The sequence below is a fragment of the Hyalella azteca genome, unplaced genomic scaffold (genome assembly GCF_000764305.2).
Source record: "Hyalella azteca isolate HAZT.00-mixed unplaced genomic scaffold, Hazt_2.0.2 contig14662, whole genome shotgun sequence".
NCBI lineage: Eukaryota > Metazoa > Arthropoda > Malacostraca > Amphipoda > Hyalellidae > Hyalella > Hyalella azteca.
The window spans coordinates 163,615-177,963 of NW_025944539.1; the positions used below are offsets into that span (position 1 = coordinate 163,615).

The following is a 14,349-nucleotide window of genomic DNA, read 5'->3' on the forward strand; positions in this document are numbered from 1 at the left end:
AAAATCTGATGATTGAACATGAAAACAACGAGATCAAATCAACAAATTATAATCATATAATTTAAATTTTTATATGATATAACTATATATAATTAACAAATTATAATCAAATCATAATCATCATATAATTATAATAAATATTATAACAACAAATTATGAACAAATGTTAAGAGACTCACCGGAAGAGAATCCTCGACAAGCTTCTGTCGTAGCCGTCGACGAGCAGACCGTCGAGGCAGCGCAATATGAAGGGGTTGTTGAGGGACTGTAGCAACACTGGCTGCTGCTGTGGCAGGTACAGCGTGCCAGGGTACAGGCTCACCACGCGGCCTGCACAGTGTAGGGGTTGTTGAGGGACTGCAGCAACACAGGCTGCTGCTGTGGCAGGTACAGCGTGCCAGGGTACAGGCTCACCACGCGGCCTGCACAGGGCGTTGCCTTCGTCAGTTCTTGCCTCATGGTTAATATTTTTGAACCATACATTCCCTTCTTTATTAAGAATACGAACAATAAATGACATATACTTGAAAAGTGTACATGCATATTGGTTGAAAGCAGGGGTCTCAAACTCGCGGACCGCGGACGCATTTTAACACATTGACTCCGAAGTGGTACATATGCGTACCACGAAATGTATTTCTCCAGGACGTAGTGGTACATAATTCAGGTTGCCTAAAATCGGCCAAATCCGAGAACATAAAAGGCCAAAAAAGGCCGATAACTCAATATATACTAGTTTATTTGAAGGTTCCGCTATAGAAATTCCATTTATTTTCTTTTATCAGTATTTAAAATCTAATTATGATTTATGAAGTACCCCTATCATAGATTTTAGCCAGCCAATGCAATTGAGAAAAACTAAATCACGGAATTTTTTCGGAAAAAATGACCGTCTGCCAACCCTGTTTAAAAACAGTACAAAATCTGAAATAATAGTACAAGATGACGCAATCGTAGTCAACGTGTTAAAGCAGCCCGCGGCCACGTTCGTAGCGTATATGTATGATTGCGGATGCATGTTAGTCGCCAGCATTGCCCAAAACCATCAAATCTTTCAAGTTCCATCCCGCGTGCAAGATTGCTACCGAGTAGAGTAGCTTATAAAATTAAGTATTTTAGAACAATAGCGCCGTAATTAGCCAGCAGCCACGCAGTCTTCATGTGGCTTGAAGCCGTTTGTTGCACTGAAATGGCTTACGGTGCTTCAAGCTTGGACTGTGACTTCATAATTTCGAATTTAAGTTTAGTATACATGCTTGTGCTAAGCGTTTGTACAGGGCAAGTTTAAGAATTAAGTCTGCGGCCAACGGCGGAGCTTGCTATGATTGTATGTTGTGCTTGCTGATTTAAGATACATGAAATATTATTCTTTTTGTTATCGGGTTTGTGAGTTGCGGATTAGAGTTTATAAATTACTCAACTTTACTGTAGTAGTTTAGTAGCCTTAAAAATGTCAGCGTAGTGCAAAAAGCGAAAAATTGCGGGCGAAAAGAGGGTGTTCCAGGAGAAAATGGACAATGAATTTTGTCACACAAGTGGGCAAGAAATCAGCTGTAAGATTTGCTAACAGTATGCTGGATTGTTCGACAAACTGCGCGAGGAAAAAGAAAATCACTTGAAGGCATTTTTCAGCAAACAGAGTAACTTTTTTGCGAGCTGTAAAGGCGAGCTTTGTTGTCAGCAAGACGATAGCAAATTCATCACGACCATTCACTGGAGGCCAGATTGCAAAAGAGTGTAACCTGCACTAAATGCAGTTAATAATCATAAAAATTGCAGTGCAGTAGGTAGTTTTCGTAAAATTTACTTAAATAAAAATTTCGTGTCGAAGTGCGATCCGTTTACAGGATGTTACTTTTCACTGCAGCCCACACGCCAATATGAGTTTGAGATCTCCTGGTTAAGACGATATAGGATTAGTTCAACCACGGATGTAACGATCTTTATTATTTCGCTAGTGCAGAATTGACTTTTTATTGGATTGTTTAAGGAAAAATTCATTGGAGTGGCGAATAAAATCCTACAATAAAAAATTAATTCGCAGTCAATTTATGGGAGTGGCGAATAATAACAATAATAAATCCTACTACAAAATAATAAATCCTACAATAGAAAATTATTTCGCAGTCTATTTATGGGAGTGGCGTATAATAATAATAATAAATCCTACTACAAAATATTAAATCCTACAATAAAAAATTAATTCACAGATTATTTAAGAAGTCAAAGTTGATTTAAATGTACGTAGAAGAAATTACCTCGAGGCAACGATCGTCGAGGCCCATTCCCTGCAATGTAAACTCTAACGCCCGTGCCACCGACGTGACTGCGGCAGCGCTGTAGTCTGTAGCCCAGCACGCGGTCCAGCACCTGCTCGTACGAAGACAAAGTATTAAGCCATATTTTGTAAAATCTACACTGCTAGAAAAATTATCGTTAACGGTATTACCGGCGTTTCAGCGGCCGGTCGGCACGTGAAAAGAAACACCGAGTCGTCGTTTTTATTCTAATTTAACACTAGAATGTCTAGAAATCCGTAAAACATCGGATAAAAACGGCGAAAGTTTATTTTCACGGGGCGACCGGCCACTAGAACGCCAGTGGGACCGTTTTTTCACCGTTTTTTTCTGTCATTGTATTACTTCGAACAAGCAACGCCGGGATAACAGTCTAACATATGATTATCAAACTGGATAGGATAGGAAATGAGCGTTTCATTAGTTCCTCTTTGTGGTTATTAAAGTTGTATGAATTTTTTTGCACTCTTCAAGCTGAAGTATATGCGGCAGCAACGTCTGGCGACAGTGAAGCGTATACACAGTCGCTTACTTCTAATGAGTGATTTCGATGCAGCTTCGTGGACGGCTTGAAATAGTTACTTTAAAATTCAGTCATATGAACTGTACTGAAACTGTCATTCCACTAATTTGGCAGTTCTCGAGAAAACGTGGATAATAGATGAGTAACTTCATGTTATTATACCGCACATAACATCGCGAGAAGCTAGATGTAAACAGTGGTTGATGGATGTTCAGAAATTCAAGGCAGGATATTGTAATAATCACGAAATTTGAACGACATCATGCCGTGGAAACGAGAGTTCGAGAACACGTCGAGGCAGGGATCGAAATGCTTAATTCAGTACGGAACTTTCTTCGGTCGACATTTCCTTCTCTCGTGCTCCATAAAGTTAAGGCCGGACGCGGCTTGGAAATACGTACAGAATTCGGCTTGGAAATATGTGAAATTCTTTGTTCACATATTCAGAAAAAAATATAGAGAAAAATATCTAGCTTTAGAGTATATATGGGATGTCTTCAAGAATTTGCAACGTTAGGAAAATTCCAAAGGAATAGTTCGAAAAAAAAAAACATTTTTATAATTTACGCGAACGTTCAAAAAATTATTTGGCAAATCACACTAATATAGTCAAAGCATGACAATAAATCTGAACGCCAACAAATCATGAAAAAGTTTAAAAAAATTATAGTAATAGCGAGGGCTTAGAGTGAACGAAATAATTCACAACGATATGGACGCAAATAATGTATTGTAATATCTATCATGGCACCATCAATGCTAAATTTACGGTCGTTCGAAATGTGAGAATTCTAGAATAAAACTAGTTCATAATGTTAACAACAAATTGTTGTTTTTAGCAGCAAGCTGCTAAAAACAGATAAAAACATATTGTAATATTGCAGCACATAGCAAAGTGTGACAAGGTCTCGATGTGCTGTCAACGTCATCTGGGGCTGCGTCTGTCTATAAATATCTATCTGTCTCTTGGCACTCTATGTGTTATATATTAAAATAACTGGTCCTTTAATAAAGATATAGTCACACACAGTTTGAAAGAAATAATCCACATACGCTACAAATTATAATTAAATCAATATACAATTGGAATGTGACGTAAATTTAAAACGCCTATGTGTTTACGAATGCGTCTAGAAAAAATTGCTCATAGATTACAGATCTCCCAGAATAATCAACTAAGAATACCGATTCTTGGTACCGAAAATCTAAGACGACAATTCGCTCGTCGGGAATGTTCGCAACGTAGGTATAATAATTAAATGAAACAAACCTGTAACTAAAATGCTAAATAATTCCTGCAATTACATTTTAAAATTTTCACAAAATTTTAAATGAATTAGAAGTAACGTAGAAATTCCATTATAATTTAAGAGTAGCAGACTAACTCCGGGATACTTATTTCCTGTGATTAGATGTTCCCTCAAGTTCTTTTATGGTTCTTTAATTTCAAGTTTCTTACTTTAACTCCAGCCAAGTTGATCATCAGTTCTCATATAATAATAATTTCACAAAAAATAGGAAGAAATAGGCCAATAATTACAAAAATTTAAGCAAATTGAAGAAGCACTTGCATAAACACACTTCTACAAATAATAATCAATAATGAATCCTTGTTCTGGGAATTATGGATGCCGTGTTTACATTATAAAATTTCAATCGTACAAAGCTTAAATTTAAATTTTCAATGAAATTCCCGTTTTCCGCTCAAGTATCAATTCACAGGTGCGTGTGGTAATCCAACACGATGGGTTTGTGCATGGATACGCCCTCACATCTATAGCACTCACATTTTTACCATATCAAGGAATGAAGACACGTAACGCTAAATTATATACCATGGATGAGACGACGTTATGTTAATAAACCTAACAAAAATCGGGTAACGCGTAGGCTTCGGTACCAGAGTCGCCATACTCCAATAAGAGTTAATCGTGGTCTACTTGACCATCATTCAAAATATTCTTTCTGATTTAAATTTGTACTAAGACTATGTTAAGGGTCGGCCGAAGCCGAATCATACCGAGCTACTTAGAGGGTGCACTTCAAGCACGGCCAAAACGGACGGGACATTAGCGGTTTATTTACGTGCCTCCCCGAGTACTGTGCGGCGCCTGTTGCAAATTAAGTCGAGCCCGCATCCAAGTTTTGTTATGAAAGGATCCGTAATTAAATCTTTAAGTTACACATCAGGATGTATTCTGGCATTTTACAAGCACGACCAAAACGGACATTAGCGGCTTATTTACGCCTCCCCGAGTACTGCGCGGCGCCTGTTGCAAAGTCGAGCCCTCATCCAATTTTTGTTATGAAAGGATCCGTAATTAAATCTTTAAGTTATACATAAGGATCAGGATGTATTCTGGCATCTTACAAGCACGACCAAAACGGACATTAGCGGTTTATTTACGTGCTCCCCGAGTACTGGGCGGCGCCTGTTGCAAAGTCGAGCCCTCATCCAATTTTTGTTATGAAAGGATCCGTAATTAAATCTTCAAGTTAGACATCAGGATGTATTCTGGCATCTTAACCCAGTATAAAGTTTGAAATTTTAAGCAAAAATAATAAGGCATGAAGAATTAAATCTTCAAGTTAGACATCAGGCTGTAATCTGTCATCTTAACCCAGTATAAAGTTTAAAATTTTAAGCAAAAATAATAAGGCATGAAGAATTAAATCTTCAAGTTAGACATCAGGATGTAATCTGGCATCTTAATCCAGTACAAAGTTTGAAATTTAAAGCGAAAATAATAAGGCATGAAGAATTAAATCTTCAAGTTAGACATCAGGCTGTATTTTGGCATCTTAACCCAGTACAAAGTTTGAAATTTAAGCAAAAATAGTAAGGCATGAAGCACCTTCAGCTTGATTCAATAATTATCATACCTGCAAGGCACGGCGATGAGCAGCTGGGGACGGCAGTGGAGGGACGAGGCATCGCCAGTACACGTCTCCCATGCTATCCTCGTCTCGTATGCTGCCATCAACAATGTTCTCACCCTCGTTCAAGTCACCCTCAACCTCGTCGTCCTGAAATCACCAGCAACATGATTGTCTTCGTTTTCTCATTTCAAAAAGTTGGATTTATCGACAGCAAACAGGCTTTGTTCGTAAATATTGTAAACATTTATATGAAGGCTCTAAAAGAGAAAGATGCCCAGTTAATTTTAGTATTTGATATATATTATTTAATTATATATCACTCACATCTCGCCAACATTCATTGCCCGTTGCATTCCCCACTCACATCTCGCCAACACTCATTGCCCGTTGCATTCCCCACTCACATCTCGCCAACACTCATTCCCCGTTGCATTCCCCACTCACATCTCGCCAACACTCATTGCCCGGTGCATTCCCCACTCACATCTCGCCAACATTTTATTGCCCGGTGCCATTTCCACTCACATCTCGCCAACATTCATTTCCCGGTGCATTCCCCACTCACATCTCGCCAACATTCTCCCCCGGTGCCGTTCCCCACTCACATCTCGCCAATATTCATTGCCCGGTGCCGTCCCCACTCACATCTCGCCAGCCTTTTAGTGCCCGGTGCTGTTCCCACTCACATCTCGCCAATATTCTCCCCCGGCCTGTTCTTCTTCACCAAAAACATTTCTGATCTCACGCAGGGCGCTCAGGAAGAGCCGCTGGGGGCGCAGGCAGCGAGCTTGAGCAACAGGTTCACTCAATGTCTGGACGAGGGCCGCTGTGACGGCAGAGACTTGTCGTAGCACCTCTGCGTCAGGCACCACCTTATCTGAGGTGCTACGGTCAACCCTTCGTGCCGTCCTGGCGAGCAAGCTTTTTTTAACGCGATATCTCGGGCTTTTAAAACCAAAACCCATGGTTTTGGAACCATGGAACAGGGGGTTGTATGTCGATGAAATGGGTTATATAGAACCATGGAACAGGGGGTTGTATGTCGACGAAATGGGTTATATAGAACAATGGAACAGGGGGTTGTATGTCGACGAAATGGGTTATATAGAACCATGGAACAGGGGGTTGTATGTCGACGAAATGGGTTATATAGAACCATGGACCAGGGGGTTGTATGTCGACGAAATGGGTTATAATTAATTATATAGAATCTTCGATCAATTTCGGGGAAAATAAGGAAATGAGTAAGGCAAACAATTGATTACGTGTTGGCGGAATACAACCATAATATTCTTTGATCTAATGCAACCGTAACTTAGTGATGGAAGAAATGAGCTCGGTGCGCAGGCTTGTATAGAAAGGAAAATAAACAACAATCAATAGAAAAATGAGTGAACAAATCAAGTCTTACAGGCAGTCGAATTATATTGCGATCAAGGTTTTTGCACAGCGCACTGTTAAATGTACAAAACTCGGAAAATGAGGTAATCACCCATCTAAAAAACAATGAAGACAGCAACACATTTTTTTTTTGAAGCTTCAGCACTGTTACACACTCGATATCTACAAAAAAGGTTATATTAACAAAAAGCGGCTCGATGAATCTCGAATCGTCGTCACACACAAAATTTTCTGAAATCACGCTAGGACTGAAAGCAATTGCGTTGGGAGCCAGCAGCTTCCCAACACATTCATCACCAAAACGAACAACACGTTCATCACGTTAGCGAACTATTGGCCGATGCGGTAGACTGCGTTCCACAGAACACCTCCCAGTTATAAATGAGTAGTTCCATACAACACCTCCCAGCTAAAATAGTAATTAGCATTTAATAATACTACTAATTAGACATATTCGTCAGGGTTCAGTCGCAGAAGAACTATTCGTCAAAACGGTAAAATTCTAGAACATGTTGCAGTTGCAACAAAGCTAAGAGTACAGTGTTACCAAACTGAATAGTTATTTATAGAAATATCCGATTAGTTAAATGAAAGTTATCTAGTACGAGTGACTATGATTGAAAATCTTCATCTTATCACCGAATTTGCAATAAGTTGAGAGGTTAGGTATAATAAGTAAACTTGTGTGGCCCAGTGGTTAAAGTTCAGAGTACCAAGATTGGTGCAGAGAGGCGCGGGTTCGATCCCAGCTCTGTGCGCCAGTTTCTGGCCAGAATCGGCGAGGAGGCCGGGCGGTTAAGCATAGCAGAATTGTAGCAGTGAGTTGCGAGTTCGAGACCGCAAAATGCTGTGAATGTTCTGCGATGTTAAGAATCGGCGACAGGCCTACGGCCTAATAACGCTGAAACCGCTATTATATTATTATTATTCGTATATTATACAAAATTCATGTAATAATTATGTTAAGTCATGACTACTATGTTGGTAAAAAAACTATTTTTGTGAATGAAATCGTCTATTTGTTTGACATTACAATTAATTATCACTCGAATAACTTAATTATGACTCGCCAGGTATATAACTTGACAAATTAACTAGTATTGCAAGAGAACAGGGAGGAAATTACGTTGTCGGCAGCGAAATTACGTGAACAATAAGCATCATAAAACATCAAACTCTCGACTATCATGTGAGGTGAACGCAAATTTTCTCTTTTTTCATAAATGGAGGCAGAAAAAAAATACTAATAAAATGAAGAATAATGTGTAAAGTCATAGGAAAACCTTACGATAAAGAGATTTATTCGCCTTAGCAAAAGCTTTGTCTTGAGTATTTCGTGCTAAAAAATAAACTTGTAGTCACCTTTTTACTAATCAATTTGTGCGTTCCATTCGAAATCCGACTGCATTCTAAACGTAGTAAAGAAGAATAAACAAGCGTGTTTTCAGATGACATTTTCATCCATGATAATTCAACTAATGCACTTGAACTTCGCTATTCTAAACAATATCACACTCGAAGAAAGCAAGAAATCAGGGGAGCAAATTTCTAACGGTATTTTTCAAACTAAACAAACGCAAGAACAACCGCTCTACTTACGCATCATCTACTATTTGAAAACTAGAATAAAACTATTTGGGTACGATGTTCCAAACCCGTATCAGTTATACTGGCACAATCCTGAGCCTAAAGATAGGGACTGTGAAATATAGGTACTCCACTAGCAGGCAGGCTCGTTGTAACTCGGCAAGAAAGTCGAAATTCTCTCAAGTTTTCGCCCCGTTCTACCCAACTTCTCACCTGCATGGCACTCTATTTTGATTGATAAGTTAGTCCTCTCCTCAGCTTGACTAACAACTGTTTCACCAACTGCCTCCTTATACTCATTATCATCAAGATCAGGCTTGACTCTACGGTTTCGAACGACTCACTGGCGGGGACAGATCAGGAAAAAAGTATAAGCGGGTGATATTAGCCGCTAATACGATCTGTTAAAATATTTCCGGGTACAAAGCACCTTTACCACAAACACATTTGCATACGTACTAGTGGACGCTACCAAGAAGCAAAATCAAGACTATTTCGATCTCGGTATGAAAACGTAATCGCAATACAAAATTGAAATCAGGTATAAAGTTGGTTCCCTAAGTAAAAAGTTGACTCATCGAGTACAAAGTAGATTCGCCAAGTACAAAGTTGGCTCATCGAGTACAAAGTTGATTTATCAAGTACGAAGTTGTGCGATAGTCCTGAAAAACTTGACCACATATCTGATAATCTCCTGTAATAAAGAATCAAATTACCTATACGTATTTATCAAACTACTGCGAAGCTACCTACGTAAGTTCTCAAGTTGGCATTTCTGTTATGTAGACTTTTGATGGTGCAATTCGCGACGTTTAAACTAATTAACGTACAGTAATATTGAAGCTCGGTCATTACTCGTAATAATATTGAATCTCAGCCTCTCGCATTACTATTTTGTAACTCAGAACTCGGCACCAGCTGTTTCGTTACAATTCTATAATCATGGGCACATAATAAATTTCACAGACGAAGCCCGATTGACGTTAATATGAAGCTAATTTAATCTGGATACAATTGACGGGTTTGTATACAGTGGAAATGTCTATTCATCACGTAATTCAAATAGAAATGGTCATTTCACAATTACGTAACGTGATCAGTCATCATGTCAGAAATAAACATTCTTTACATTCCAAATATAAGTATACGAATAGTCCGGTATTGAATAATCCAGTTTTTTTTCATTATAATAGCACAAACAAACCCTCACAAACAGGTGAAAGTATATCACACATGAGAATCCAGAGAGTAACACGTACCATCTTGCAATTCAAGCAAATTACAATTAAAATAAAACAATGACTAAAATACGCATTAGAACAAAATTATTCGAGCGAAAGATTGTTAGCGTGGAATATCTGACCTTGATGGTTACCGCAGTAAATACAATTTTCAGCAAATTCTAGGATGCTGCTATTTTTAGGTGAGAATAGAATGAGAAACGAATTAATGGTATCCATGTTTGATTTGATATTTTCAATAGAGCAGATTAAGCCGAAAAATTCAATGCTTATTTCAGAAATGAAAAGAATGTTAGATTTGATTCGAGTATAAAGCTGATAGCAAAAATTTTTAATGAACATTTCACAACTGAGAGAAAGTTAGATTTGAGTTTAAAGCTGCCAGATTAAATCAGTAAATCCCCTCGTTGAAGGTAAAGTACGTTCCTCTTTTATCGGATGATTTGAGGAGCACAATGTCAAGATTCCGCTCAAGGATCTCATTCTGTAAATTAGTCACGTCTTCTCTAGAAAGATTACTCCAGCGATCTACGTAGCCTAACACGCGTAGCTTTGGACAACTCGGTCCCAGGCAAAGCTCCACAGCTCTCTTACCAAGCTGGCATTTGCCGATGACGAGTTTTTCTAGGTTACTGAACGACGAACAACTTAGGATGTCGGTAAAAACACTGTCAGTTAGTTCCTTGTACAGGCCATACGACGGCCAAAGACGATTCAAAACAACGTATAGCTCCTTCAATTGAGGGTGAGCTTTGCTGAAACACTCTAGAACTTCCCAGGATTCGACAGAAATGTTGGCAGAAGTAAGCTTGAGTAAAGTTGTCTCTTCGCTTTCCGTAAATATCGGCATCGACAGCCTTTCCAGGTTAGGGCAACTGGATTGAAGTTCGGAGAGCGGCATGAAGGTAGTGACAGATAGTGTCACAGACAGTGATGTCAAAGAAGAGCCGCGTTGCTTCAAGTACTGCAGTAAATAATACGGCCACTCAGACCCGAAATCACAGTCAACGTCCAAAACCTTCAAGTGATGGAACTCGGCGAGGCTTGAAAGCGAATTGTAACGTATGTGAAATTCAGAGACATCCGGGCAGACGTTATTTAAAATAAGGGACACTTCAGCCCCGATAGAAACGTCCCAAAGTTGGGTGTATTTCAGAGTGGACGGAGGAGGCACAAGAAACCCCGAAGGTCCGAATTCGTCGGACGCTTCAGCCTCATGTTTTCTTGCGAAGACAGCTTCATAGTTCTTCACCGATAGTTTATGCAATCCATCTCTTTCCAGATCAAATACTTCAAGCAAGACGCAAGGCTCTGCACTTGGACTGTTTAGACCACCATAAGGCATGGCAAGAGCGGCGCACATGGAGCCTAAGTCCAAATGTCCACCGAGAGATTCTAGGTTCGGCATCATCATAGCCAAAGAAGTCACGGTTTCAGTGGTCACTGCAGTAGCTGCCAGGCCAAGAAATTTCAGCGTGTAACAGCACTTGTGAAATTTCGTGAGCATATATCGGCGTTGACCATCTCGGAGTTCTGTAAGTGGTTCAGCATTGCTCAAGTAGAGGTGTGCCAAGCAATCGTCGTCCACATTATGAGACTCAGAAATGTCCAAATACTCTAAATTCGTGCAATTTAAACCAAGCGTCGACAGAAGTTTGGCGTCACCCAAGCTGCGCAATGTCACAGACGTCAACCGGTTCATTTTGCCCAGAGGAAGGTAGAAAAGCGCGTTGACGTCCGACCTGAATTGCTTGTCACTGATCTTGCTGAGGTCACAAATTATCCCAAGTCGCGTGATATTTACTAGACAGCAGAACGCAATGGCGCGATAGATATTGAAGACTTCTTCGATGTACTGATACCCCGAAGACGACAGATCGAAAGATGTGGTCTTGTCATCGCCAAGAAGCTCGAGCATTTGAACTTTAAGATCTGCTGAGATGTCGTGCATGTGTCGAGAGAGCACACTTGACAACAACTGCTGTCGAGTTATGGGACTGAGGCAACGGATGATGTACTCACGCTGCAATTTCCTGGCAGGAACTCCTTGCCATTTTAAGGTGCATTTCATTAGCCATGATATGCAGCTTCTTGTCGCCACCTCGAGTAGAGTGTTCACTTTTCTTTCGGGAGGCATAATATAAAATTAATGAGCTGAGACCTCGATCGTTTCGTTTCACAGTTGACGCATGTGAGCATATATAGTTGTAACGAAAATAGGATAGGGCTCTGAAAATAATAAAACCTGTTAGAATGATAAACCAGTACATCCGCCAAATACAAACATGCATGAAAGATGCTGACCCTAGAGTTTTTCTTATTAAAAGGTTTCTAGGTCATAGATATCTTTCAAAGAATTTATGCGCATATTGCCACAACCGTTACGATGAAAACGTTGGACCCCAATTAGCACAAGTTTGTGATGAAAGTTACTTCTGAGCGGCAGCTGCGGCAAGGATAGCAACAAACAAAAAGCACTTACTACGATAAATTGATAAGTAAGCAGCTGAAATCAAAAAGGAAAAGCGTATCTGAAAGCATAAGCAGAAAAGTTGTGCATTCTATGATGTGAACAATTTCAAAAACAATTATTAGAAACAGCAACAATCAGAATGAGAGACTGACCGTTTAGGAAGGTTGAATGAGAGCCACGGTACGAAGCGATATTTGTAAGACTGCCACCAACTTGAGAGATAACTTTTGGGTGTCATGAGAGTTTTAAAGCCAATAAACTGGCAGGAAAATGCCTAGAAAATTTGCCTGTGTCATTAGTGTTTCTGAAAAATAAAAAAGAATACTAGGTGAACAAGCTTTATTTTCACTCCATCCATCAACAAATTCTCATTCTACCTGCAGAAGCCTTGCTTATAAATTGCCTTATTAGGACCATGTGTCATAGAGAAAAATAGTGACAAATGATTATAACACTTTTGGAGGAAAAGATTATCTCTTGAATTAAACAAACCTAACATTCAATCAAGGTTATTCTCTCCATCACATTGCTGATCAACAGAGTTGACATTGCTAAATCTCTTACAGAACTCAACATATTTTGCTTTCCACCACATTGCTGGTCAACAGAGTTACGTCATTCCTAAATCTCTTAAATAACTCAAAGTATTTTGCTCCCCATCATATTGCTGATCAATCAGGCCAAGTTATTGCACAGATAAGTGCAATGAGACAATTAATTAGCAGACTACAGTGACACCAATACGCTGCAACTTTCATCATTCCACTCAACCATCTATACTACTATAACAAGAAGGAAAAGAAATAAAACTTCAATCACATTATTGGTCCTTTATTTTAATTAAAATTATATCTAATGAAGTCACAGCCAACAAACACACTTCAAATCTCAATATCATCAGGAAGAACTATGTAACTAATTGTAACAAGTCAACACACTTCCGTTAATGTAATGTTTGATGGCATTAACAACAAATTTGGATGAGCTATAATCTATCAATAACATTGGTTTCATTCCCATATATCCAGTATGCATGCAGCATGAATGACCATACCATAGAAAAGGTTTATTGATTTTCTCAGCATTCTTGTAGCCAGGCACTGGTAATTTGTACATAATTTGGCGCAATATTCACACCTAAATCTCAAAACCAAATTTGTGTACCAAGGTGCCAGGTAAATTTAACAAAAAACCAAAGGAATTTAAAACCCTTGGGGTTTTTTATTTAAAAACCCAAGGGATGGAGAAAGAAACATCAAGCATTTTATGCACATACCGTACAAGACGCAAAAAAAAAAAAAAAAATTGACCGAAAAGTGAGAACTCAATTCAATATTAATAATGAACCTTTTTAAGCCCCAATTATTCACAACCATGCAGTAGGCACAACTGCCAAGACCAGAACTTAATAAGACAATCAATGGCATGTGCAGATCTGATGCAATAAAACTTTACTCAACAAAATGCAAGGACAAACAACACATCTCAACAAACTGCAAGAAAATGCAGGGTAGGAGAATAGCTATACTGAGAATTTGTGAGCCCTAATTGGTATAAAATTAAAAGTGTTAAAAATATATAAAATAACTAAGAGGTCTTGAATACTCATATCTGGCTGTCACTGAAACCCAATCTTCAGAAGCATAAATTCTAAGAAGCCTACCACTTTCTTGGATGCAAACATAGCATCTCAAATGATTATGATTTTTTATTCTTTCAGGTATTGCTCATGAATCAGTGAGATAGCAAAAAATTACTTTTCTATTTCTTTTATGCAAATACTCTAATAAGTAAAAAAGTAAACGTTAAAATTAAGTGTAACTATAAACTGACATGCTAGTATAAATTACAAAAATTTTGCAATTTGATCAGCTATCATATTTTTGAAACCACTTGAAAATGATCATAAAACTATGGCACAACACATCACTTATATACCTACTGATG

At 38.8% G+C, this 14,349-nt stretch overlaps 1 protein-coding gene across 2 annotated transcripts; it reads right to left on the reverse strand.

The window, feature by feature from the left end:
• Nucleotides 1-275: 275 nt before the first annotated feature.
• On the reverse strand, nucleotides 276-12,708 carry LOC108667952 (SET domain-containing protein 9). Of its 2 annotated transcripts, XM_018155067.2 has the most exons (5): nucleotides 12,555-12,708; nucleotides 6,387-6,609; nucleotides 5,704-5,847; nucleotides 2,259-2,370; nucleotides 276-422 (listed from the first exon to the last, which is right to left on the reverse strand). In XM_018155067.2, exons 1-5 carry the CDS (start codon nucleotides 12,638-12,640, stop codon nucleotides 319-321), a joined length of 669 nt encoding a protein of 222 aa, XP_018010556.1. In that variant the 5' UTR covers nucleotides 12,641-12,708; the 3' UTR covers nucleotides 276-318. The 2 variants fall into 2 exon arrangements, with proteins under 2 accessions (XP_018010556.1, XP_018010555.1); XM_018155066.1 differs by lacking the exons at nucleotides 276-422; nucleotides 2,259-2,370; nucleotides 5,704-5,847; nucleotides 6,387-6,609 and adding an exon at nucleotides 10,070-12,158 and having other exon boundaries at nucleotides 12,555-12,612.
• Nucleotides 12,709-14,349: the final 1,641 nt, after the last annotated feature.

What these genes read in the sequence shown, in the direction of transcription:
- LOC108667952 (XM_018155066.1), bottom strand. Translation starts at nt 12,066, where the DNA reads ATGCCTCCCGAAAGAAAAGTGAACACTCTACTCGAGGTGGCGACAAGA.